This window comes from Budorcas taxicolor, chromosome 19, assembly GCF_023091745.1.
Source record: "Budorcas taxicolor isolate Tak-1 chromosome 19, Takin1.1, whole genome shotgun sequence".
NCBI lineage: Eukaryota > Metazoa > Chordata > Mammalia > Artiodactyla > Bovidae > Budorcas > Budorcas taxicolor.
The window spans coordinates 39167343-39189500 of record NC_068928.1 but is presented as its reverse complement, the minus strand read 5'-3'; the positions used below and the strand labels follow the sequence as shown (position 1 = coordinate 39189500).

The 22158-nt window shown below is 54.7% G+C and overlaps 1 protein-coding gene and 2 non-coding genes across 3 annotated transcripts in view; 1 reads left to right on the top strand and 2 right to left on the bottom strand.

Moving 5' to 3' along the window:
* LASP1 (LIM and SH3 protein 1) overlaps positions 1-18647 on the bottom strand; it is a 40188-nt gene extending 21541 nt beyond the window's left edge. Inside the window, exons 1-3 of the mRNA XM_052657320.1 lie at positions 18470-18647; positions 11385-11479; positions 1846-1930 (exon numbers count right to left, since the gene is read on the bottom strand). Of these exons, the coding sequence (XP_052513280.1) occupies positions 1846-1930; positions 11385-11479; positions 18470-18538 (249 nt within the window). The 5' untranslated portion in view covers positions 18539-18647. The remainder of the gene's footprint in view (positions 1-1845; positions 1931-11384; positions 11480-18469) is intronic.
* Positions 18648-19410: 763 nt separating this feature from the next.
* TRNAC-GCA (transfer RNA cysteine (anticodon GCA)) lies at positions 19411-19482 on the top strand. The gene has a single exon. It is a non-coding gene; the product is annotated as a tRNA-Cys (tRNA).
* Positions 19483-21158: 1676 nt separating this feature from the next.
* TRNAC-GCA (transfer RNA cysteine (anticodon GCA)) lies at positions 21159-21230 on the bottom strand. Its single transcript has one exon. It is a non-coding gene; the product is annotated as a tRNA-Cys (tRNA).
* Between the last annotated feature and the right edge of the window lie 928 nt (positions 21231-22158).

Here is a 22158-nt window from a genome sequence, read left to right as displayed (position 1 = left end):
GTGAGCTGTGCTAAGGGGCAAATTAGCTTCCCCTACCTGTCCCCAGGTGGCTCAGTGGTAGAGAATCTGACTGCAGATGCAGGAGATGTGGATTACATCCCAGGGGTCAGGAAAATCCCTTGGAGAAGGAAATGGCAACCCACTCTGGCATTCTTGCCTAGGAAATCCTACGGACAGAGGAGCCTGGCAGGCTACAATCCATGGGGTCGCAAAGAGTCGAACACGACTTAGCATGCATGCACCTGCTCTCCCATCATGGTGGGATACATGGGAGGCCTGAACCCCTGGCTCACAGGGCTGCACAAGGTCAAGGTCACTGTATTCGAGAGTGAAAAAAACAGAGCCTGGATCCTGAAAGCTCACCGAGAGTGCGTGTCAACAGGCAAAGTCCAGTGCCTCTCAGAGCCTTGGTTCCCTGTCTCTGACGCCTGCAGTCAAGTCAAGGATAAATGAGGCGAAGTAACTGAAGTATTTGCTAACCTATAATAGTTCTCACCAACAAGAGGAACTACCGTGTTTATTATCAAAGTAGAGATAGTTCTCCTTAGGGAGTTGGGTGGAAAACTGGAAAGAATACAAGTCTCAGACAAACTGGCATTCAAAGTCATTAGCACCTATTTCCTCTTCCGTAAAGTGAGAGGGATCCTGCCAATTGCACAGAACTATTGTGAGGCATGAACGCTAACACACCCAGAACACGAAGCACTCCATATACCAGCTACTAATACAGTTATTACCGCTACTGCTACTTGTATGATTTCAGCAAGCCCCTTACTGTCTCTGAGCCTTAGTTTCCCCATCTGTACAATGGGAAAACAGCACCTTCCTTGCAGGTTGCTGGGAAGATTAAATGAGAGAATGCATGTAAAGCCTTTGCCACTCCAGGGCTAGTTCTCCTTCATGTGACCAACTGGGAGACAGGGAGCCAGAGAATTCACATCAAGATCAGGCAGCAGGAGCCCCACCTGGAAGGATCAGGAGGGATCCCCTCTGAGGCCCAGGTGGCTCCTCCAAGACATTTTCCTGGTCCTGGGCACCCTGCCCACTTGGTTCCATTCCCCAAGAGGTTTTTGCTAAAGCCCCACTCTGTCCCACCCTACAATCCGGGCCAGGCTTGTCCTGAAAGCCCTCTCAGACCCCCAGTCAGGGTAAGCCATTCTGATCGAAAGGTTCTGGACCTTTTGCTTATTCCTCAGTGACCCCTAAAGCCCCAGCTCTCTCTTCCTGGTGCAGGAACCCCGTCTCCTCCCCTACTGCAGTGGCAAGCAGGGCTCCCTCTGAGAAGGGGCTCAGGAAAATCAAACCAAGGAGATGCGGGCAGGGCAGGCCCCTGGGGCAAGGCTCCCTTAGCAGCCTGCCCTAGGACAGGTAGAAGAGGGTTGGCGACATGGCTAGAGGATAAACTGTGTAACTTCACTCTCCCTGGTCAATCCCTGACCAGGGATCAAACACGTGTCCCCTGCAGTGGAAGGGCTGAGTCTCAACCACTGGCAGCCATCCCAAGGACCTTCCTTTCAGGGTGGGTGTGAAAGGATGGGAGGGAGAGGGGACCAGCTTCCTGGAGGAGGTGGGCTTTAGGGGCCTCCCACAAAATTCCTGATGCAGAAAGAATCTGAAACCCACACCCCTCCAACCCACTTTAGGTAGGGGGTGGGTGGGCACACTCTGGCCCACTTCGCTGATCAAGTCAGGAGATGTGAAATAACTGGGGGTGGGGGCAGGGAGACTAGGCAAGTGCTTGGATTTCAGCACCTTGCTGAGTAACCACAGAAGGAAGCTCTTGCCAAACCCAGGGGTGGCCCCGCCCCCCCAGACCAGGCCCCAGCTCTAGCCCCACTCCCTCACCTGACTCTGCAGCTCACTCTGTTGCTTGAGGCGGAGGTTTTCCGGGGTGTCAGCCACCATGGTGAAGGACTGCTTGGGGTAGTGTCTGCAGGACAGAAAACAACACAGTAGGGTTCATCCTGGGTGAGACGCTGGGAACTTCTGGGCTTTTCACCTCCTTATCCTTGGGTGGCCCCTGCCCCAGCATCAGGACCACAGTGCCCACCACCCATGGCTGCAGGGAGGCAAGTGTTTCTCACTCAGAATGGGCTGAACTGGGAAGATACATCAGGTCTGAATGATGGCCACCAAGAACTCCACAGGAGGCCATGGAGATACTCTCTAAGAGTTTCAGATCACCCAAATAATCCATGTCTACTGCACAGGGAGGTCAAGGGGGCCAGGCACTCAGGAGAGGAGATGCTGACGGGCTCAGGACAAGGCTCTCGGCTGAGACCAGAAATGGAGACCAATGAAGCAGACGAAAGGTGGGAGGGAGGCAGAGACCGAAAGGAAAAGGGACGTGCACACGCAGGGGGACTTTCTGGAAAAGGCAGTGAGGGAGAAAAAAGGCACCAGTGTTTCAAAGGGCAAACGAGGTGCAACTTAACCAGAGAGCAGCTGAGAGATCAGCTTGAGGCCAGAGAAGAAGTCACCATGTAGATAACAACACTGTAACAACAGCTGATGTTCCCTGTGCTAAGGGTGTCCACGCCCTAATTCACCAAATTCTTAAAACCACCCTACTGTCTCCCTTTTACAGATGGGAGACAGCAGCTTGGAAAGGATAAACGGTGTGGCCAAGGCACGGGGCTAGTAAGTGGAGGCATCCAGATTTATTCCCAAACCATGTCTCAAGACCCAGCACCCTGAACCCAATGCTCCAATCTCCAGACACAGGCCAGACCAGAGTCCTATCCCCCAGGAGCAGGCTGGCCTGGAGGTGGCAGTAGCCAGGGCAGCCCTCAGAGCCAAGCCTGCTGGGACTTCCAGTCCAACCCCCTCATGTCCTCTAGAAGGTCGTGTGCTGGCACCAGGCACTTAGCTGACTTCATGATGATTTATCATATCAGTTGACTATCTTTTCTTCACTACTTCTCTGAGATGAGAGGGTTCTCAGTGTTTCTTCTTCACTGACTTATCCCAAACTCCCCAAACAGAATCTGGTGTTCAGTAAATATTTGTTGAATAAACAAATGTCCTACACTAGCTGTTGAAGCTGGGCCAGGATTAGAACTCAGGTCTCCTCCATCCCCACCCCCCGGGTCCCCTAGAAAACTAGCTAGAGAGGCAGCCCTGAGTCACTGTGGTCTGTGTGCAGGGGTTGGTATGCGAAAGGGCTGGGGGTCCACAGAGGCCCCAGTGATTTCAGGGACAGGTGGGTGGCTTCTCCGAGCAGGAGCCAAGGGCAGGCCATTCTCAGCCCTGGCTGACCACACCTCACCTCAACTGTGACCACTGGCTGGTGCCCGACTCGCAGGCTGAGCCCAGGTAAGAGGTGGCTCGCCCACTTCCAGCCACCCAGGTTGGCTGACGTGCTGTGAACTGGTCACCAGCAGCCCTCCTACCGCTGTGTGTTTCACCAAGCCTGGCATGTTCTCCAGCCGCCCGCCCCAATCCTGAGCCAAAGCTATCAGTGATCACACAACTTCCCTGTGTCAAGGGCAGGGATTCAGGTGCTAGAGAACTCAACTAAATGGGAGAGGAGCAGTGGCTAGAAGGAGCCCAGCCCTGCCACTGCCTTGCAGGGTGACTCTGGCAAATCTTTTCTCCCTGTGAGCTAGTTTCACCATCTTGGACCTAGAATCACAGCAAGGTGATTTCACCTGTGCCCCATTTTACCAGGCAGATCCAGGTAAAATGCCCCAACGCTTAGCCTCTACTGCCCACCTGAGTCCCACCTCCCAGATCAGCCCAGCCCGCGGCTCCTTGAGCAGAGGGAAGAGCAAGAGAAGAGACTTAAAAAAAAACAAATACAGGTGCCTGCAGCCAGCAGCAGAAGTCTTCCATGGATGAAGGCAGGGCTAAAGCTGTAGACCCAGTCCGGGGTTTGGCCCAGCTCCACGAAGCCAGGGCCACCCACAGTGGAGAAGCTCCATTCAAAATTCCTGAGTTCCAGGGGAAAGGAGGATCTGTTCCCGGAGCACAGAAGGAGACCAGCAGGAGGGATCTAAGTTAGATCTCTAGCAGGACTGGCAAGAGATCTGAGGTCGCCTGAGGGAGGCTTTGGAGAGGACCCTCCCACCAAATCAGAGCCATTATGATAGCATCAAGAGCTGGTGGTGTCATGAGGTGAGTGTCTATAAGTGGAGGCTCATGAGCATAGGAGGGAGGTCAGGTCCAGAAGCAGGGGGCTGGAGGGTGGCTCTGGCCCGGAACTTGAAGGGTCAGTTCAGAGAAGATGGTGTAATTAGCATTTGATGGGAAAGGGTGTCTGGCAGGCTCAGAAAACACATATGCCCAGGAGCCAGTCTGCCAACCTGCAGTTTGCCATTTGCCTGAAGGTACAGGGTTAAAATGGGAGTGCTGGGTCCAGTGGTCCAAGGTCAGCCAGACACATACACCTGACGCGCCCCCACTCTGCAATTCTGTGGCTCCTGCACGCTCTGTTATTCCTCATACACGGTGAATATATAGACAGGCCTCTGCAATGCTCATCTCCTAGACACCAAGGCCAGCAGGTCCACGTTCACACATCTACAATCCACGAGAAGGGTCTCAGGAGACCCCCCACCAGGTAGCGGGTGCCTGCATGGATGGGGCTGGCAGGTATTTCATTCTCTCTTGGGAGCCATAATGACACCAAGATCTCAGTGCCCCCGCCCGGGGGCCAGAACACTAATCCCATCAGAAGGGAAGGGGGGACCAGCCTGGATGTCGTCAACTCAGCTCAGTCTGGAAGGAGGAGGGGGTTTTAAACATCAGATTAAGATAGATTAAAGGGGGCTCTGGAGCCACCGATCTCTTACCCTTGCCTCCTAAACCCCAACCCCAGGTCAGAAAAAGGCAGGCAGACATAAGCATGGGCTATTTTCCTCTTGCTGTCAACCCTGTCCCCTCCCCACAGCCCCCAACCCTGGCGAGACAACTCTGCCTTTCCCATCCCCTGCTCACTGCGCTTCAGGTTCCCATGGCAACCTCATCCTCAGCTCTAGGCAGCAGAGTGGTTGAGAGCAGGCAGACAGAGCGAGTCTGTGGGGGTGGGGAAAGAGACACAGACAGCCAGGGTATCCTCAACTGCAGAGGAACCCGTGAGGGCAAAACCAGGAGGCTGTGTCTGCAGGATACTTGTAGACAGTTCAGATGAGGAAGATGTGAGCCTCGGTTTGTTTTCAGGGCAGGACACAAGAAGGCCAGGGCTGTGCCCCTCCCCCACCAGCACGACTATCTTCCAAGAGGGCTACAACCGATGTGACCTCCTCCCAGAAACAATTAATTGCTGGGGATTCTACCTTTTCCTTCCCTCTCCATCTTCAGATTGAACCTCTCCCACCCTCCCTCATTTATTCTCAGATCCCAGTCAAGAGGAATGGATATATGTGTATCCCAGTGTAGGCGCTAGGGCAGACAAGAGGTCCCCCACCCCAGCTAATGACCCCACTGGTACCGCAGCCCCAACAACAGACTGGGCCCACAGTGAGGGAACAAGGGGCCAGGGTGGGGAGAACTGGGCCTCCCAACCCTGGCCTGGAGTTGAGTCCAGAGCACAGCTGTTCTTTGTCCCTTCTGTGGGCCAGCCTGCACCCGGCCCCTTGTTAATCATTCCCAGTGGCAGGCCCTCTGCTGATGCCCCTCCCCACCCTCACTGGCAGTATCAGCTGCTCTGGGAAAGAGAGGCATGGAGGGAGCCCACTAGGACAGGAAGCCTGGGGCTGGAGGGTGCAGGGAAAGGGGTCTAGCATTCACGAAGGCAAGAACAGAGTTGAGCAAGACAATCAGGCGCCTGGCAGCAGCCCCGGCCTCTGGGAGAAGTTAGAGCCACATAATTGGGGGCAGGAGGAGAAGGGGGCAACAGGAGAAGGGGCAACAGAGGATGAGATGGCTGGATGGCATCACCAACTCGATGGACATGAGTTTGAATGAACTCCGGGAATTGGCGATGGGCAGGCAGGCCCGGCATGTTTCAATTCATGGGGTCCCAGAGAATTGGACACAACTGAGCAACTGAACTGAACTGAACTGAACTGAAAGTTACTTCAGGATACATTGTATCCTGTGCACATTCTCTCCTGAAACTTGCCACAAGGCTTTGGGCTAGAAAAGGCAGGCATTAGCACTGTGCCCATTTGACAGATAAAGAAACTGAGGCTCAGTGTCAAGGACAGAGATCTGGCCCAATGCACTCTCCCCCATTCCACACATGTCCGGGCAGCTAAGGGCAGACTGACTTCCCTCCCCCAGGTGAACACCAGCCTACTCCTAGTTCTGGGGAAAGAAATGCTTGGTTGGGTGGGTGGAGAACTTCCTCTTTTAAAGCCAACCAGTTTCCAAGCATGGCTATTCTAAGAGAACCGTCTGGGGTCTCTCAGCCACCCCCAGCCTGAAGCCACCTACTCCTTCTGACATTTCTAAAGCGGGTCCAGACAGTGACCCGCTGCAGGGTTGATGACATCCAGTGACCTACTCCTTCTGACATTTCTAAAGCGGGTCCAGACAGTACGGGGTGCAGGAGAAGTGGGGGCTCCTCCCAGAGGACCTCTGAGTCACCTTCCTTCTTGAAGGGACTGCAGAGCTCCTGCAATGGGCTTACTGGTGACAGGGATCACTTGGAGGGCAAAGCCCTGTCCCTAGTCCCACTATCAGCTGTGTTCCAGATACAGAACAAGAATAGACCAGTATCCTGGAAGCCCAGTACCGGCTTTCGACAGGCAGCCTTGCCCCCTTTCAGCCTTGGATCCCTTCAAAAACCACAGCTTTTTGTTCAAGGAGGAACAAAAATACAGCAACAAAAGCAACAAGGAGCCTTTGGTTTCACCAAAAGGGAAAAAAAAAACAACCCACAGCCCTGACATCCTGCCTCTGGAAGGAGCTACTGATCCCCCTGCTGGGAACACTGCCCGTGGGCGGTCAGGGAGGACTCCCCTCTAACACTGTTTTTCACCAGTCCCCCAGGGCTAAGGGGCCAAAATGGTGGGGATAGGAAGTAACAAGAAGGCATGTATCCGACCAGAGGAAAAAAATGAGCAGCCAAAAAGATCAAGGCTAGACAAGAAGAAGAAGTGACCAGCCCTCAGGGTCGCAGATAAAACGAGAAATCAAAATCGATGATGACACACAAACAGAAAAGATCGTGTCAAGTCAGGAAAGGCATGGAAACACTGGGTTTCAGCTTCCTCATCTATAAAATGGGCTGTTAGGAAGCAAAGATCTCCAAGGTTTCCTGAGGCCCTGACATCTGAGTGTAAGGAGCTGGAAGGTGAGAATGAGGCGGGGGCTGCCTAGAGGTTACTACGTGTGCCCCTTTGAACTACCCCCCCACCCCGCAAACATAGCACACACACCCCTTCCTACTCCCTTCTTCTGATCTCATTTTTCCCAGTTAGAGGCAGAGAACTCTGGGGAGGCGGGAAAGCCCCAGGCCTCAGTCCTGGATGCGCCTGCCACTGCCCCATCCCCAGCTAACTAGACCCCAGAGATGACTTCAAACCCCACCAGCACAGGTCCCACCTCATGCTCCGAGGCCTGGGGAAAGGAGCAGGACCGCAGTCTCTTGTTCCCTAGAACCAGGGACACCTCCACCCTCCTCAGCCCCTCAGCCCACAGCTCAAGGCAACTGAAGGACAGTCCCAGAAAGATACAAGGGAGCATTCCCCCATTCTTCCCCAGCCCCTGTCCACCCCCCCACTTAACACCCCAGAAGCTGGTCCCCAAGGCCTGCAACTGCCTCCGGCTGGCAGCCTCCATTGATTCAAGGGCTCCAAGGAGGAAAAACAGGAACATTCTTCCCCACCCCTGCCCAGCCCCACCCCACCCAGCCCCACCCCGACCTCCAGGCTCCTCAATTATTTGCCTGGAGACAAGACAAAGGACCAGGTTTGTAATTGTGACCAGATCTGCCCCTTTCAGAAAAAGTAGTTTACAAAACAAATCATCCAGGGCATAAATTGAGGGCATATATATTCCTCGAACCAATGGAACAGGCTCACCCCACCTACCTAGATGCTTCAAGAAAGAATTATACAAATGCAGACATGCTTCCCTCTACCTTGCCATAGCAGTGCTGGTTGCCAATGGCCTGGGAAGTGTGAACACAAACGCGGCCTATTCAGTCCAATTCCCTGGCGCTTACCCCTGGCCCCACAGCCTGCGGCGTGTGTCTGGATATCCAGAGGCACGTGTGTGAATGCACAGCCTTGGGGGTCCACTACCACCCAGAAGGCCGGCTGTGGGCTCTGGCCTGTGTTCTCTCCCCAGCCTCACCCCAGACAAGTCTGGTGCAAAGAGAAAATACAAGAGGCCTTTCTGCTGCTTTCAGTCACTTTCCAGAACTTAAATCTCAGTCTTCAGAACTCACCAGGGAGAAACAGACAGCGTTCTTTCTCTTGCCCACCCTCCTGCAAGATCCTGGCTCAGGGACTAACCAGAGAACGCAGAGGCCCCCTTGCACACCAACTCACATATACTCTCCCTGGGTGGGCTCAACTCCCTGGCAAAGGGCCTGGGCCAGGAGGGATCACTTGCCCCTCTGAGTCTTGAGCAGGAAGTGTTGAAAAGCCAGGCCTGAGCGTCACACAGCAAGGCCAGGCTGGGAATTGGGGCACAGCTATAGCCTAGAAACCCCGACACTGGGGAACCTGAATGTCACTGGTGGATGGGGTCAGAGGCAGGAAGAAAACAGGAAGGGATGAGAGTGAACACTCAGCACACTGCCTGGCACAGCACAGTTGTTCAATAAAACTGGTCTAGGCTCCAGCATCCTTGGGCGGGAATTTTGAACCACGGGATAACCGAGGCCCAGACAAGTCCAGAGTGCGCCCCAAACAAGCTGGGCCTACATCTGAGATATCCCAGAATCCCACGTCTGGCTCAATGACACAGACCAGCCACTCAGCAGACTCTGGCTTAGGGAATGTGGCTGCCTCAGGCAAGGTGCTGCCACAGCTCGCATGAAACACAGCTGGGTCACAAATTCCCCAAGTCTTTGGCCCCTCATCCATTTCACAGGTAACATCCTTCCCAGGATGTTGGGTTACCCCTTCCTAGGTAACATCCCAGCTGGGTCAAAGGTCAGGGAAGAATAAGAGCTATAAAGGCTGGGGGAACAGAGAGGGGTCAACCTGCTGCTCTGGCTGGAGGCCAGGAGAGGCAGTGGACTCACCTCCGGCAGGTGGGAAGCAGCATCTGGGAGGGGTGTGTCATCTTCCACCTTCCCTGGAGCCACCCCGAAGCCCTACAGGAGCTCCCCACCCCTACTGGCTGTAGCCTCTTAGAAGAGGGTAAAAAAAGTAAGCTGGGACTTTTTGGCACTAGGCTGAGAACACACAGAGAAAACAAGGACAAGCCTCTGATTTCTTTCTCCAACTCCCAGAGCTTGCTGAATTCAAGGCTACCAGAGTCTTAGGAAGAGACAGGAAGATGCCTCAGTCCCTGCTGCCCACTGAGTTTTGGGCTCCGCCAGACTCCTGTCTTGAGGGGCAGAGGCTCAGAAGCTGCCCCCAAAGGAGTCTCATGCCCAGAAACTAGCCTGAAGTGGGCCAGCAATCAAGGGGTTAACTGCCCCAGCCTCTGGCTTTGCTGCACCCCACCCCACTCCCCAACAGAGGGAGGAAGTGGCAGAGAATCAGGGTTTGTGAGAGCCTTTAAGAATTTGAAGAATGTCCCATTTCCCTTGGGGGGAGGATGGGAGGGGTCGGCAGGGGAAAGAGGACCAGTAGAGCTAATAGAGAAGGGGCAGCTGAAGGAGGAGCCAGGACCTAGCTGTGACCTTCTCTCTAGCCCAGGCAGTCTCCCCAGCGTCCCAGTCCCTCCCAGAAGGGAGGAGGTTCATGGTGCTTCTTGGGCTTGAGATTTCATCAGTTTTCCCAGCACCTGGCACAGGTTGGCATCTAGCAGCCGGCAGGCAGTAAGTGCCTGATGCAGGCTCCAGCCAAGGAGATGAGGCTGTAGTGTGAGCAGGGAGGGGAAGACAGGAAGGGGGAGTTGTTGTTCAGTTGCTAAGTCATGTCCGCTTCCTTGTCCTTCACTAACTCCCGGAATGGGGAGACAGCCATTCAAAGGGCTTTAAGATCCCAACTCCTTTTAGACAAATCCCAAAGTTACCCTCCTATGTGAACTTCAGCTGTAGAAAGGCTGAAGAATTTAATTCCAGGCTGAGAATTTTAAAAGGTAAAAAACAAAAAAAGGACTCGGACTTCCCTGGTGGTCCAGTGGCTAAGACTCTGTGCTCCCATGCAAGGGTCTTGGGGTTCAATCCCTTGGTCAGGGGACTAGATCCCACATGCTGCAACCAAAGATCACGTGCCACAGCTAAAGATTCTGCATGCCACAACTAAGACCCAGCATAGCCAAATACATAAACATAGAAGTAGTTCCTTTATAAAGGGACTCAAGTCGGAATCTAAATTTTTTTGAATGCTGACCTTGCCGCCTACTTAAGTGACTTGACCTTCCAAAGCCCCCCCACAGAGCAGCAAGGTAGTGAAGTCCTACAGGAGCCCAGACCTGCAGGTGATCAACCCAAAGGCATTCTCTGAAACTGCATGGGATGGAACAGGGTGTCTCCCTGGGATGGGAGACCCCACCTCAACCCACTGTCCCACAGCAGGCCAGAGCAAACTCCACTGGAAAAGACATGAAGTTCTCTGCCTCCCTCAGCAGGAAGGGAAGAGGTCTGCCTAGGGTCAGGCTACGCCCTTCATGCTGCTCCCCAGTCTCAAAAAATGACAGTCAGCGGGGCCCCCCCAGGGCCCAGGGCCCAGATTGTCTGGTAGGGACAGGGCAGGGGAGAGGTGACAAGTTAGCTGCCGTCATGGAGAGAAATGTGGAAGGCGACATGGAGAATACAACCGCCAGAAACAGGACTTTTTCTCAAAAGACCACGTGGATCCCTCTCTTGCAGCAGGGTGTGGTGGAGAGAATAAGCTTGCTATATGGGGACTGAACCAGCCTCTCGCTAGTCATTCATCTTGGGAAAGCCCCTTCCCTTCCTCAAACCTCAGTTTCCTGCTCTGTAAACTGGGCACACTAACAGTCCTGACTATCATCCCCCCGTGGTGAGGAGGACTCAACACGGCTAACACGTACGGAGCAGAGTGTGGAAGTGCTGGGCCCTGCCACCTTGTGGGTATTAGAACAGAAGGAAGCTCTGAAAGTGAAAGTGGAGTCACTCAGTCGTGTCCGACTCTCTGCGACCCCACGGACTGCAGCCCGCCAGGCTCCTCCGTCCATGGGATTTTCCAGGCAAGTCTACTGGAGTGGGCTGCCATTTCCTTCTCCAGGGGATCTTCCCGACCCAGGGATGGAACCCAGGTCTCCTGCATTGCAGACAGGTGCTTTACCATCTGAGCCACCAGGGAAGCCCTCAGTGCCCGCCCAACAGCCCCTGCCCGGGGCGGACTCACGCGTTGCAGTAGGGCTTCTTCTCGTAGCCCTTGTAGTTCTTCATGTTGAGGGTCATCTTGCAGGTCTCGCAGTGGAAGCATGCTTTATGCCAGTACTGGGGGTAGAGGCAGAGGGAGGACACTGTCAGATAAGCAGGACTTAGGAAGGGGGCTCAGGCCCCAGGAAGAAGCGCTCCATCCCTGGGACCAGAAGCAGAGGGAGGACACTGTCAGATAAGCAGGACTTAGGAAGGGGGCTCAGGCCCCAGGAAGGAGTGCTCCATCCCTGGGACCAAAAGCAGAGGGAGGACACTGTCAGATAAGCAGGACTTAGGAAGGGGGCTCAGGCCCCAGGAAAGAGCGCTCCATCCCTGGGACTAGAACAGACACCCCCCCCCAGTAGAAGTGAGCCAAGGACATCTCAGGTCACGGGTTCCAACAGCTGATGACACCTTCCCCTGTCCCACTGGTGCTGTCAGCAGAAGTGCAGACCCCAGAGTGAGTGGGGAAACCGCCCCCCCCCCGGCCCCCTGTGCAGCCCCGAAGATTGGCTCCACCTCCCCCAGATCACTCCAGCAGCCTGCCTGCCTGAGCAGGAGAAGCCTCATTGCTTATGCAAAGCTGCACCAGGCGTTGCTAAGAAGCCGCTGCTGCAGAACAGAGGGGCAGCGCCTCAGCCTAGACAAGGCCTAGGGGGACAGGAGGGCCCAGCCCCCATGTACCCAGGCCTTCCCACACCACAGCAGACACACTTGGGCCTGGGCAAGGCCCAACCCCAATGTCTCCTCTTCCTGAGGGACCCCTGCCCAGAGTGTGGGTGAGTGCCCTAGGCTCTAGCCAGCACACCCACACCACTTCCCTCCCTCCCCTCAACTGTCTCCCACCCCCCAGCTGGTCTCCTGCACAGTGGGCATCACAGCCCCACCCTGGCTAGCTGGGTGACCTCGGTAAGGACCCACGCCTCTGAGCCACTTCTGTGTCTGCAGAATGGAAACCTTAATACCCATCTCTCTTGGGACTATTGAGGTTTAAATGAAAAATCACCTATAAAACCCTCAGCACAGCACCTGGCACCTCTAAGTACTCAAATATCAGGTGCTGGGTGCAGCAGGGGTGACCCTCAGCTGAGGCGGCTGGGCAGGAGGTGTGTGAGTGCTGGGGTGCAGGTGGGGCTCTACTGGGCCCAAGCACAGCTAGAAGACCTGTGAGTGAGACTGAGTGATCAGGAACCCCCCAGCAGAGGCCAGGGGCCCAGAACAGAGCGAGGATCAGTCCAGGGAGGGGGACAGGGTCAAAGACCACAAGGGCAGGGGAACTGACGCAACAGAGGTGACCCCATCCCGAGAAACGCTCAAGCTCGAGAAAACCCAGGCAGAGGAGAGACTCGCCCCTGGCACCTGGCAGCCCGGGACAACGCCCCGGGGTTAGCACCTACCAGGAGCCCAGCTTCCAGGGCCCCAGAACCCGGGCTGTCGGGGCGACCCAGCTGGCCTTTCCCTGCCCCCTTTCCCAGCAGCCAAAGGACATCCTCCTGATTCCTCAGAGAAAGAGGCCAGAAGCCAGGGAAGGGCACAGGAAGGCTTTCGAGGTACCCAGCAAATGCCTGGTTTTTGGCCACCTATCAAGAAATTCCCCTGAGGCAGTGCTTTTCAGACGTATTTCCCAGCCAAGAGGTGTTTCTGGGCCACTTGGGAGAAAGGGACCGAAAAAAAGGTTAAGAGGTTGGGATACCACCTCCCTCACCCTGGCTGTGTTGACCAGAGCCCACAGGGTAATTGTGTGTGGGGGTGGGGGGTGGGGGAGTAATCACCTTCTAATAGGGTACTTTTCCTATCAAGGAGACCCAAAGGCCTCTTTAGGAGTGGAATAATGACCAAAGGAACAGGAGAACCCCTCTTTGGGAAGAAGGCCAGAGGAAGTCTGGAAGCAAAGAGGAGGCCGGTGAAGCTGGGCTTCCAAGCCAACCTGGGCCAATCCCACAGCCCTGCCTGACGCCTCTCAGTGTGAAACCCCAGTGCAGACAGCCCACTGGAAACCTAGAACAGAGTGGTCCCTGCCCCCCACCAGCCCCGAAGTGAAAGCCCCTCTCCCTCCCGCAATGCCTGGGAGGCGATGGCAGAACGCCCCAGCCCTGCCACCACCGAGTCTGCTGGCCTCTGCCTGCTTAGCCGCACATGCCCCTGCCTGGGCCCCCGCCTCCCCCCGCCCCCGCCTCCCCCCACCCCCGCAGGAGCCTGCCAGGAAAAACATTCTCTGGAATCCAGACCATGACCCACTTTCACACACACACAGGCAGGAATCCGCACTGTCCTGGGCCTGGGGACCTCCAGAGGTGCCCCCTGATTGACCTGGGGGAGACCAAGGGAGAGACACAGACACGTCCACCCTAGCTCACAGCCAGGTACCCACCCTGGAGCCAACCCCCTTGCGGCTGAGTATACTGACCAGGCTAGGGTACAAGGCCAGCAGCCAATTCAGGGGTTCTACAAAATACCCCCTGCAGCCAGCTACCACTGGAAGGAAGGGGAGCCCCATACAAGGGAACAGTGCCCATTTCTATCTCTAGCTCTTCCCCACCTCACCTCCAGACACCCCCTGCTCTCAGCTAGACACGTTAGAGGCTAGGGAGTGGTCATCTGTTCTCTTACAGGGGGTCCAGGAACAGAATAATGAAAAGGAGGGGACTGAATGTCTTCAGGGTAACTACAGAACTCCGTCTATGCATCTGTAAAGAGTGGAACTAAAACCCCGGTCCCATGGAGGGGGGTTCCATGCTGGGAGGAGGTGACACAGCCTCACTTCCCGCCCCTCTCTGGAGGAGGGCACCAAGAAAGGTTCAAGAAAATCAGCAGCTTCCACCACTGTGTCCTTTTGGAGACAGGAGAGTGAGGGGAATGGGGGGCAGAAAATGGCAAGTCATTCAATAGCCCCTGTGGGCCAGGCAGACCCAAGGAAACCCCAAATGAAAAGACACCCATCCCTGTCTCAGTCAGGTCTGGTAATGGACACAGTCAGGGAAACATGTCAGTAACACCCCACAGTGACCCTGTCTGCCTCTTTTCCCTGCCCCAGGAGCCCTGCCCGCAGAGCAGGGGTCCCCTCTTTCTTACAGGCCACAGGTAAGGTTTCAGAGCAGCATTCCTGGGACTCAGGGAGCAGTTACCTCTAAACATGCAACTTGAATCCTCCCCACTGCCCTGGAAGTCCACGGCTTCCCTGTTCACCAAAACCTAGTTCTCTGGTGCCCGTTAGGAGCCTCTCAGCCCATGTCCCAGGCTCCAGCATCAGCCTCCACTCTCCCTGGCCTGGAGCTCCAAAGCTGCAACCCACTCCACAGAAAGGCAAACTGAGGCTGCTGGGGGCAGAAGCAAAATGCCCTGCACTTGGGTGAGGTTGGGGTCATCCCTCTCTCTCCAGAGTCACCGTAGAGGCTGGGGGAGAAGCTGCTCACAGCTCTGGGGGTGGGGGATGTGGTGAACTCCAGGTCGCTGTGCCTGCGGCCTGGGATCTTGCCCACTCCACCCTCTCCACCCGGGCGCCCTATGACTCAGGGCTAGAGAATGAGACCTCTCCCTCCCTTCCTGTCACCCAGGGTTACAGTTTCTCACTCCTCCAGGGGCAACGGTAGCCCCACCCTGGCCTACCCTGGCCCGGTCACCAGCCTAGCTCAGCTGGCCACCTGGGAGGCTGGCTTAAAGGCAGAGACCATGGCTGCACCTCCCCAGATTCCCAGGGAGTATTATTCCTGGTTCAAGAGCTCGGGCCTTGGGCATTCCACAGGCCAGGGTCAGGAAGAGGAGGGCCCACTACAAACATTAGGGAGATAGTGTAAATTAAGGTACTTTTTTGCAAACACAACAGGCAGAAGAGCTGAGCACCAAGAACTTTAGAGCTGAATTCCAGCTCGGGCTGTGGGGAGTGAACCGCATGACCTGTCTGGGCCTCTGCTTACGGGGGTCATAATTTACAGGAGCCGTCGCATCTGCTCTGTGAGGCTCCTGGGAAGACTGAGCCTGGCACATTCCAAGGAGTCTACGCAGGGACGGTCATGGGATGACTGTGGGGTGCTCTTAGCTAGGAAACGAGGCACCAAGGCTACAGGCCTTTTCCCCTCTTCTAGGTCCCGTTTCCTTCTACCTTGCTGCCACCTGGGGGGTGAGGGGAAGAGGGGAGGGTACTTCAGACAACCAGAGGCAGAAAGCCTTCCCAATAGGGGAGTCCAGGGGACTCAGCCCACCAATCCTCTACCCTCCTCAATGCCTCCATCTGTATTCAGGAGCCTGGCAAAAGCAAGCCAGGCCAAGGGGACACAGCGAGTCCCCACGTTAGTGCCGCCCAGTGTGATCTAGGACCAAACTTCAAGTCTGTCAAAAGGTAGAGGACACTGTGAGACACAGCCTCTCTCCCTCCGCAGAGGCCCTGCAGCAGCCAAGAGGGCCCCATACCACATAGGTGCTTAATATTCATTGAATGAATGAGCGAGCGACATCACCCTGTTTCTTCCCCAACTCTAATCCCATAAGTTGGGGAAACAAATCTCGACCTCAAACACCGTGGCCAGCCATACACATTTATTCAGCATGAGGACACGCTGGGTAATGCAGGTGGATGGTAGGGTAGCCATCAGAGGTGATGTGGCTTTTACTCACCTAAGCCTTTGGGAGATAAGGCTCAAGGAGGAGGAAAGGCTAACACCAAGAATGTAGCTTGTGCTCTGGGTCATGTCGGGTCCTAGGGAAATTGCAGTGAAACAGGTGAGTCTAATTTGACTCTCTCCTGTTGTAAATGGGTTGTCTTGGGAAGCTGGTTAGCAATTGTGTCTATGAGACTGAACATCCGTCCTCAGGCGTCAGGTCCCCATTCCAAGTGCCTGCCCTTACTGCCTGGAGGGCGGTGGGAGGAACCAATCTAATACCTGGATATTCCAGGCCTCCTGCTCAGTGCAGGGGTGACATCTCCCCAGGGAAACCTCCTGTAGGAAGAGAGAGGAACCGCCAACTCTCACTTCCCAGGGTGCCCACCACCTGAATGTCCTCTTCCAGAGAGGGGAAGAAAACAGATGGGGAGGGCGCCTTAAAGGGGCTGCACCCTCCCCTCAGACACCAAAGGTCTTTACAGGGAAAGCCAGGTATGGGGCTGGACAGAGTACCCCAGAAAAGAAAAGGGCGCACAGCCTATACCACATCCCCTTCCAGGCACTGTGACAGGCACTTGAGTGCACTTCCCCACCTTCAAGGAAATGACATCATCATACCTATATGATAGACTGTGAACACTGAGGCCTAGAGCCATTCACAGAGCTGGTGGTGAGCGGACCTGGAACTAGGAGCAAGTGTTCCAACGCCCAGGCTAGTGTCCTTCCAGCAGACACTGCTTCTGCCTTATGTGGGTGGAAAGTGGCCATTGCCTCTACCAAGTTCATGACTGTGCAGAAGGGGAGCACAAGGAACTCAAGACACAGAGGCCAAAATCCCTCCCACCAGGGAAGAGCAGAAACACCAGTGTGCAAGGCCAGAGAGCTCTAAGCTCCTGCCCCCAGGCTCAAGTCCTGCCCTCCCGCATGGTCTTTGGGAAGGTCAGCACCCACATTCACTGCACCATAACATGGCCTTTCTCTCCTCCTGCCCAGCCAGGCCCAGGAGAGAAGACTGAAACAGCAGCGGCCCCGCATGACCCCTTCCTCCAAGAGCAGTATCAAAATGATCTCAGAACCATGGAACCCCACCCCCTCACCCTGACTCAGAGGCCAAAGGTTACTGAGGAAGCTCCAACCCTAAGGAGGAGAAAGACAAAAGAATCCAAGGAACGACCCTTTCCCCCCTCACAAAAAATATCTGACTCCAGGTGGGCCCTGCACCCTCTTCCATCCCATGCCCCCCCAACCCCTGGCCAGTCCAGATGGGAAAGAGGGAATGTGTGGACAGGGGGCCAGCTTTAGGAGGTGAATGAAAGGCATGATGAAGAAGGGGACAAAATCCTAGAGGCCTCTCCTCCAGACCGAGGAGCGAATGAGAGGGAAGGTGGATTGCCTTAGGATCTTAGATTAAAAGAGGTCCGGATCCTACCCCAAACTGCAGGAAATACCCAGTTCCACTCTCCGCCCCCCTTCAAAAAGTATAATGGCAACCAGATGAACGAGTCCAGCATGATGGGGGTGGGGGGGCAGGAAGACGCCTAAGGGCCCCCAGGGGACAGTGAATTTACAGAAGGCCACCTTCCCTTTCCCCCAACACCTCCCCCCTTTTATTGGCTCCCCTTGAACTCAGCCAACCCCACCCTCCATTGGGGAAACCTGCTCTGAAAAGTTAGCTCTTTGTTCTACAGGGTGGACTCAGCCTCTGAACACAATTTCAGGAGATCTCAGTGAAGCAACCCCCACCCACCCTACTCCAGCAAGCGACCCCGCCCGGGTCCGGCTGGGCGGACCAACGCTGGGAGTTGGCTTCTAATTTGAGGTGGGGGCTGGGAAGCTATGGAGGACTCAGGCTAGCCCATTAACCGCTGAACCACCAAGAGGGCTGCAGGTCGTCCAAAAAACGGGCTCTCGCAATGGGGCTCGGGTCCTTATCCGAAGGCCAGTTCACCAGACGCAACACTTGCCCGCTGACGGCCCCCACCCTCCAGTCTCCAGGCCAGGAAGCCGGGCCAGTAGCCGCCGGAGCGGACCGCTTAGCAGGGGCCCCAACCTCTGCCCCGCCCCCCCGCCGCCCCCTCCCCCAGCGCCCAGCGCTTCCGCCTACTTGGCGCTCGGCGAGGCGGGGAGAGGGAGCGGCCGTCTGCTCTCACTCTCCCGGCCCTAGGGGGCGGGACTGCACCCCTAACCTTCCCTCACTCCCCCCACCCCCACTCCGGGGCCCGGCTTCTCCACCCCCGGGCACCGAGCCCACTCCTCTCCAGTAGCGGCTGCCCGCCACGCGTGGACTCCTTTCCTCGCCCCAGATCTCCTGGTTTCCAGACTGGGGTCCGTCCCTCACACCCCATGACACCACCCACCTTTCCTCCTCCCGGGATCGCGGTAACGGGGCGGCAGAGACCCAGCCCCGCTCTCCTCCTCCGATCTGGAGCTCGGGGATTGCAAAGACGCGTCTCCCAGTCCCGAGTCTCACCTTATCCAGACAGTTCACCTTCTCCGTGGGGTACACGATCTTGCTGCACCGAGCGCAGTTAGGATTCATGGCTCCGGGAAAGGCTGGGGCGAGGACGCCCGAGCTCGCGCGCGTTCTCTTTCCCCGGAGCGAGCTGGCGGGAGACGGCCGCGGCCTCAACGGCACAGGCGACAGCGACGGCTGCTTGAGCTAGGGAACTGGCCTCCGCCCCCGCCCTCCTTCCCCTAATAAACACAGCGGGGAGGAGGGGCTGTACCGGGGCGGGGACGCGCCGCGGGCGCTGGCAGGGGCGCGCGCGGCGAGGCGCGCTCTCCAGGCTACGTGGGACGGCGCGGGGGCGGGTTCCAGGGAGGACTGCGCGCCCAGCGGTACGCGCCTAGGTGAGCTCGCAAGCAGAAAGGGCTCTGGAATGCGCCCGGAGGCCAGGCGCCAACAGGCGACCTTGCCCAGGGCCCTTCCGCCGCTGGAGGCGGGGCGGGGGCGATCCGGTGGCACATCTGGGCACCTGGGCTGCAGGGCGGGCGAGCCCCTCGCAACCGCCCAGGGTGGGGTTCGAACCCACTCGAACACCCAACCAGATTCGTCAGGTTTGGGGACTTCCTTTGTACCCGTCGGTACCTGGCGAGAAATCCGCGGATCAACGGGAACCCCTCTGCCCCGCCCCTAAGATGTTAGCCTTGCCCTGCAACATCCTCTCCCACAATTTGTAGGGCGGAACCCGTCCCTCCCTCCAGGACTCAGTCCCTCGCAGACCGGGTTAATTCTTGCGTCCCCGCGCCTCTGCCGTGCAGCTTTCCCGTAGTTCCCCGAATCCAGCGAGCTTCTGCTTTGCGCTCGATCCCTTTTTCTCTTGCATTTCTTTCTCCGTACCTACCCTTACTGTTCACCTTTAGCAGCGTCTTAACACCCAAAAGAGCCGCATCCAAGCCAAGGCGCGGCGTGGGGGTATAGCTCAGTGGTAGAGCATTTGACTGCAGATCAAGAGGTCCCTGGTTCAAATCCGGGTGCCCCCTGGGCGGTTTTTTCCTACTTTTTGTCTAGTATAATTATTTCCTTTTTGATTCATATTTTAACCTCGGGTCCTAGGTTAGAGAAATAGAGAAAAGCTATTTTAAAATTCCTTCCTCATTCTCCAACCTTAACGGAAGGCTTTCGGTTTTACTTCGTACTCAGCAGCAGGAGGGGGTGGGTACAGGCACAAATCATGTACAAAAACTTCAGGTCCCCACGACCCATGCGGGAGGTATGCGGGATTTCTGCGGCAGCCGCAGTCGTGTAAGGCGGTTCCAGGCGCTGGTTCAGGAGGCAAGACTCCCCCAACTTGGTGTTTCATTTTGGGTAGGGGTGGGTCTGGAGAAGAAAACCCACAGACACAGATTTTCTCCAACTTCAACTTTCTTTATTACCGGTGACAAGCGCGTGCCCGAAGCACCTTTCCTTACTGCTCATAACACCAGCACAGTGAAAGCAGTTTGAGAATGTGGAAATGGTCAATGCCGACCCAAAATCTCATTTTAATTTACAAAAATAAAGTTATAAACTGATATAAACTAATGTTCTCAAACTTGAGTGTGTGTCAGAATTAAATAGCTCCTTAAAACACTAGCTCCCCCCCCCCCAACTACCAGTTTCTGATACTCTTGGCCTGGAGTGGGACCCCAAGAATTTGCATTCTTAGCAAATTCCCAGGGGGTGTTGATGCTGCTAGACCACACTTTGAGAACCACTGAGCAAATAATACAATGCCATTAAGCTTCATAACCTAAAGATGGGGACAGATAACTGTCCACTGCATGACTGGCTGTTATCACTGTTGGGTCCAAGGAAAAAGATCAGAGAGCAAGAGCGACCCTCTCGACTAGGTTTTGCCCAAAAAAAGGAAAAAGAAAGGATAGTGGGAGAGGCATGCTTCTTGAGTCAGGGGGAATTTGTGGTATTTTAAACTTGGAATTTGGTTGTGTCATCCCTCAGGGCCCCAGGGGAATACTACTTGAATATTTTTTTCCCCACGGCTCCCCTTACTGTCTGGAGAAGAAAGTGGCAATCCACTCCAGTATTCTTGCCTGGGAAATCCCATAGGCTGAGGAGCAATGCTTGGGGTGGCAAACAGTGGAACACGACTGAGCATGCATCACTGTGAGACAAGTCTTGAAGCTGGACGTGGTGATTAAGCAGAGCTGCTGTGCAGGTCAAAGCTCAGAGGTGAGAAATAGCTAATTTTTCACCCCATTCTTGGACACCAGGCCTCAAACTCCACCTGTAGGTTTATCAGGCCAAAACCCTGCCTTTGAGCTAATATAAAGAAGGTGAAAGCCTTCCACTTTTCATCTTAAATCTGTGCTGTGACCTCGCCACTATTATGAACTAGGCAAAATAATATTGCCCCGCCCAGGCATTCCATTTCTTCCCCTCCAAAGAAACTATGATTAACATTAAACCAGTAAGTCCTAAAGGATCTCAAACTGGAAAGGTATCAGCCTTCTTTCTACCTACCGAGAGTACAGGTGAGTGGGCTTCTTGCCAGTGAGTCAGCGTGCTCACTGGAAAAGCGGTGGAGTCATTCCTGTGTGACTCTTAGGGCATCTCTCTGGTTAAGAGTATTTTCTGAGAATCTCCAGAAAGTTTTGGATTCAGAACATACCTCTGACTTTGTGTTAACTTGTGACTGTGAAAAATGGAAAATCAGGGAAGGGGGCACCCGGATTTGAACCGGGGACCTCTTGATCTGCAGTCAAATGCTCTACCACTGAGCTATACCCCCTCTGCTGGCAGTGTTCTGGTAAATGCTTTTTACATCCATTCTAGACATTTTTTTTTTTTTCCCTGAGAATTCTTTTTCCAAAATCAGTTCCTTCTTGCTACAAGATATTGAATAGTAATAACGAGGAACATTAAAAGACCTAGTTAAAACATGGAATTTTGAAAATATGTGAACTTTTGTCTTTTCTAAGTTCAATTCTTTATCCACGATCCCAGTCATCTCTTCACCCTAAGAAGTCAGAGAAGAGCTTCTTGCAAAACTGAGTAAGGCATCCTTTCTCCCGGTCTCTCTAAAAAAAATGCAAGCACCAGCTGAACAGACATGTCCACTGAGAGACTTTCCCTGCCTATGTTCTCTAGTGGTCCCCTTCTATTTTTAGGAAACAAGTACTTTGTGCCCCATTGTAGGTACAGAGCATACTTTCAATAGAGAGGTACAAAGGTTCTCATTCTCACTGACTTTAAAATCAAATGGAGACAGAATAGAAACAAGTGCACAAATGAATAAACGAATAAGGAAAATGACTAAAATAAAAGACAAGATATGTGTTAGGGAGGTACGAGTGGGTATTTCAAGACGCACAGTCAGGGAAGAGTTTTCTTCATAGGTGATTTTGGAGTTGAGATGTAGATGGCATGAAAGAGACAGCTATTTGCCCATCTGTTGGGAGTGGGAATTCCAGTTAAATTGGCTGCTGCTTTGGTCCTAGGGATGAAACTATAATTCTAAAAGGTGCATGCACCCCTACGTTCATAGCAGCACTGTTCACAATAGCCAAGACATGGGAACAACCTAAATATCCATTGACTGGATAAAGAAGATGTGATACATATATACAATGGAATACTAAGCAGTCATAAAAAAAAGAATGAAATAATTCCCTTTGCAACACTGTGGCTGGACCTAGAGATTATCATACTAAGAAAGG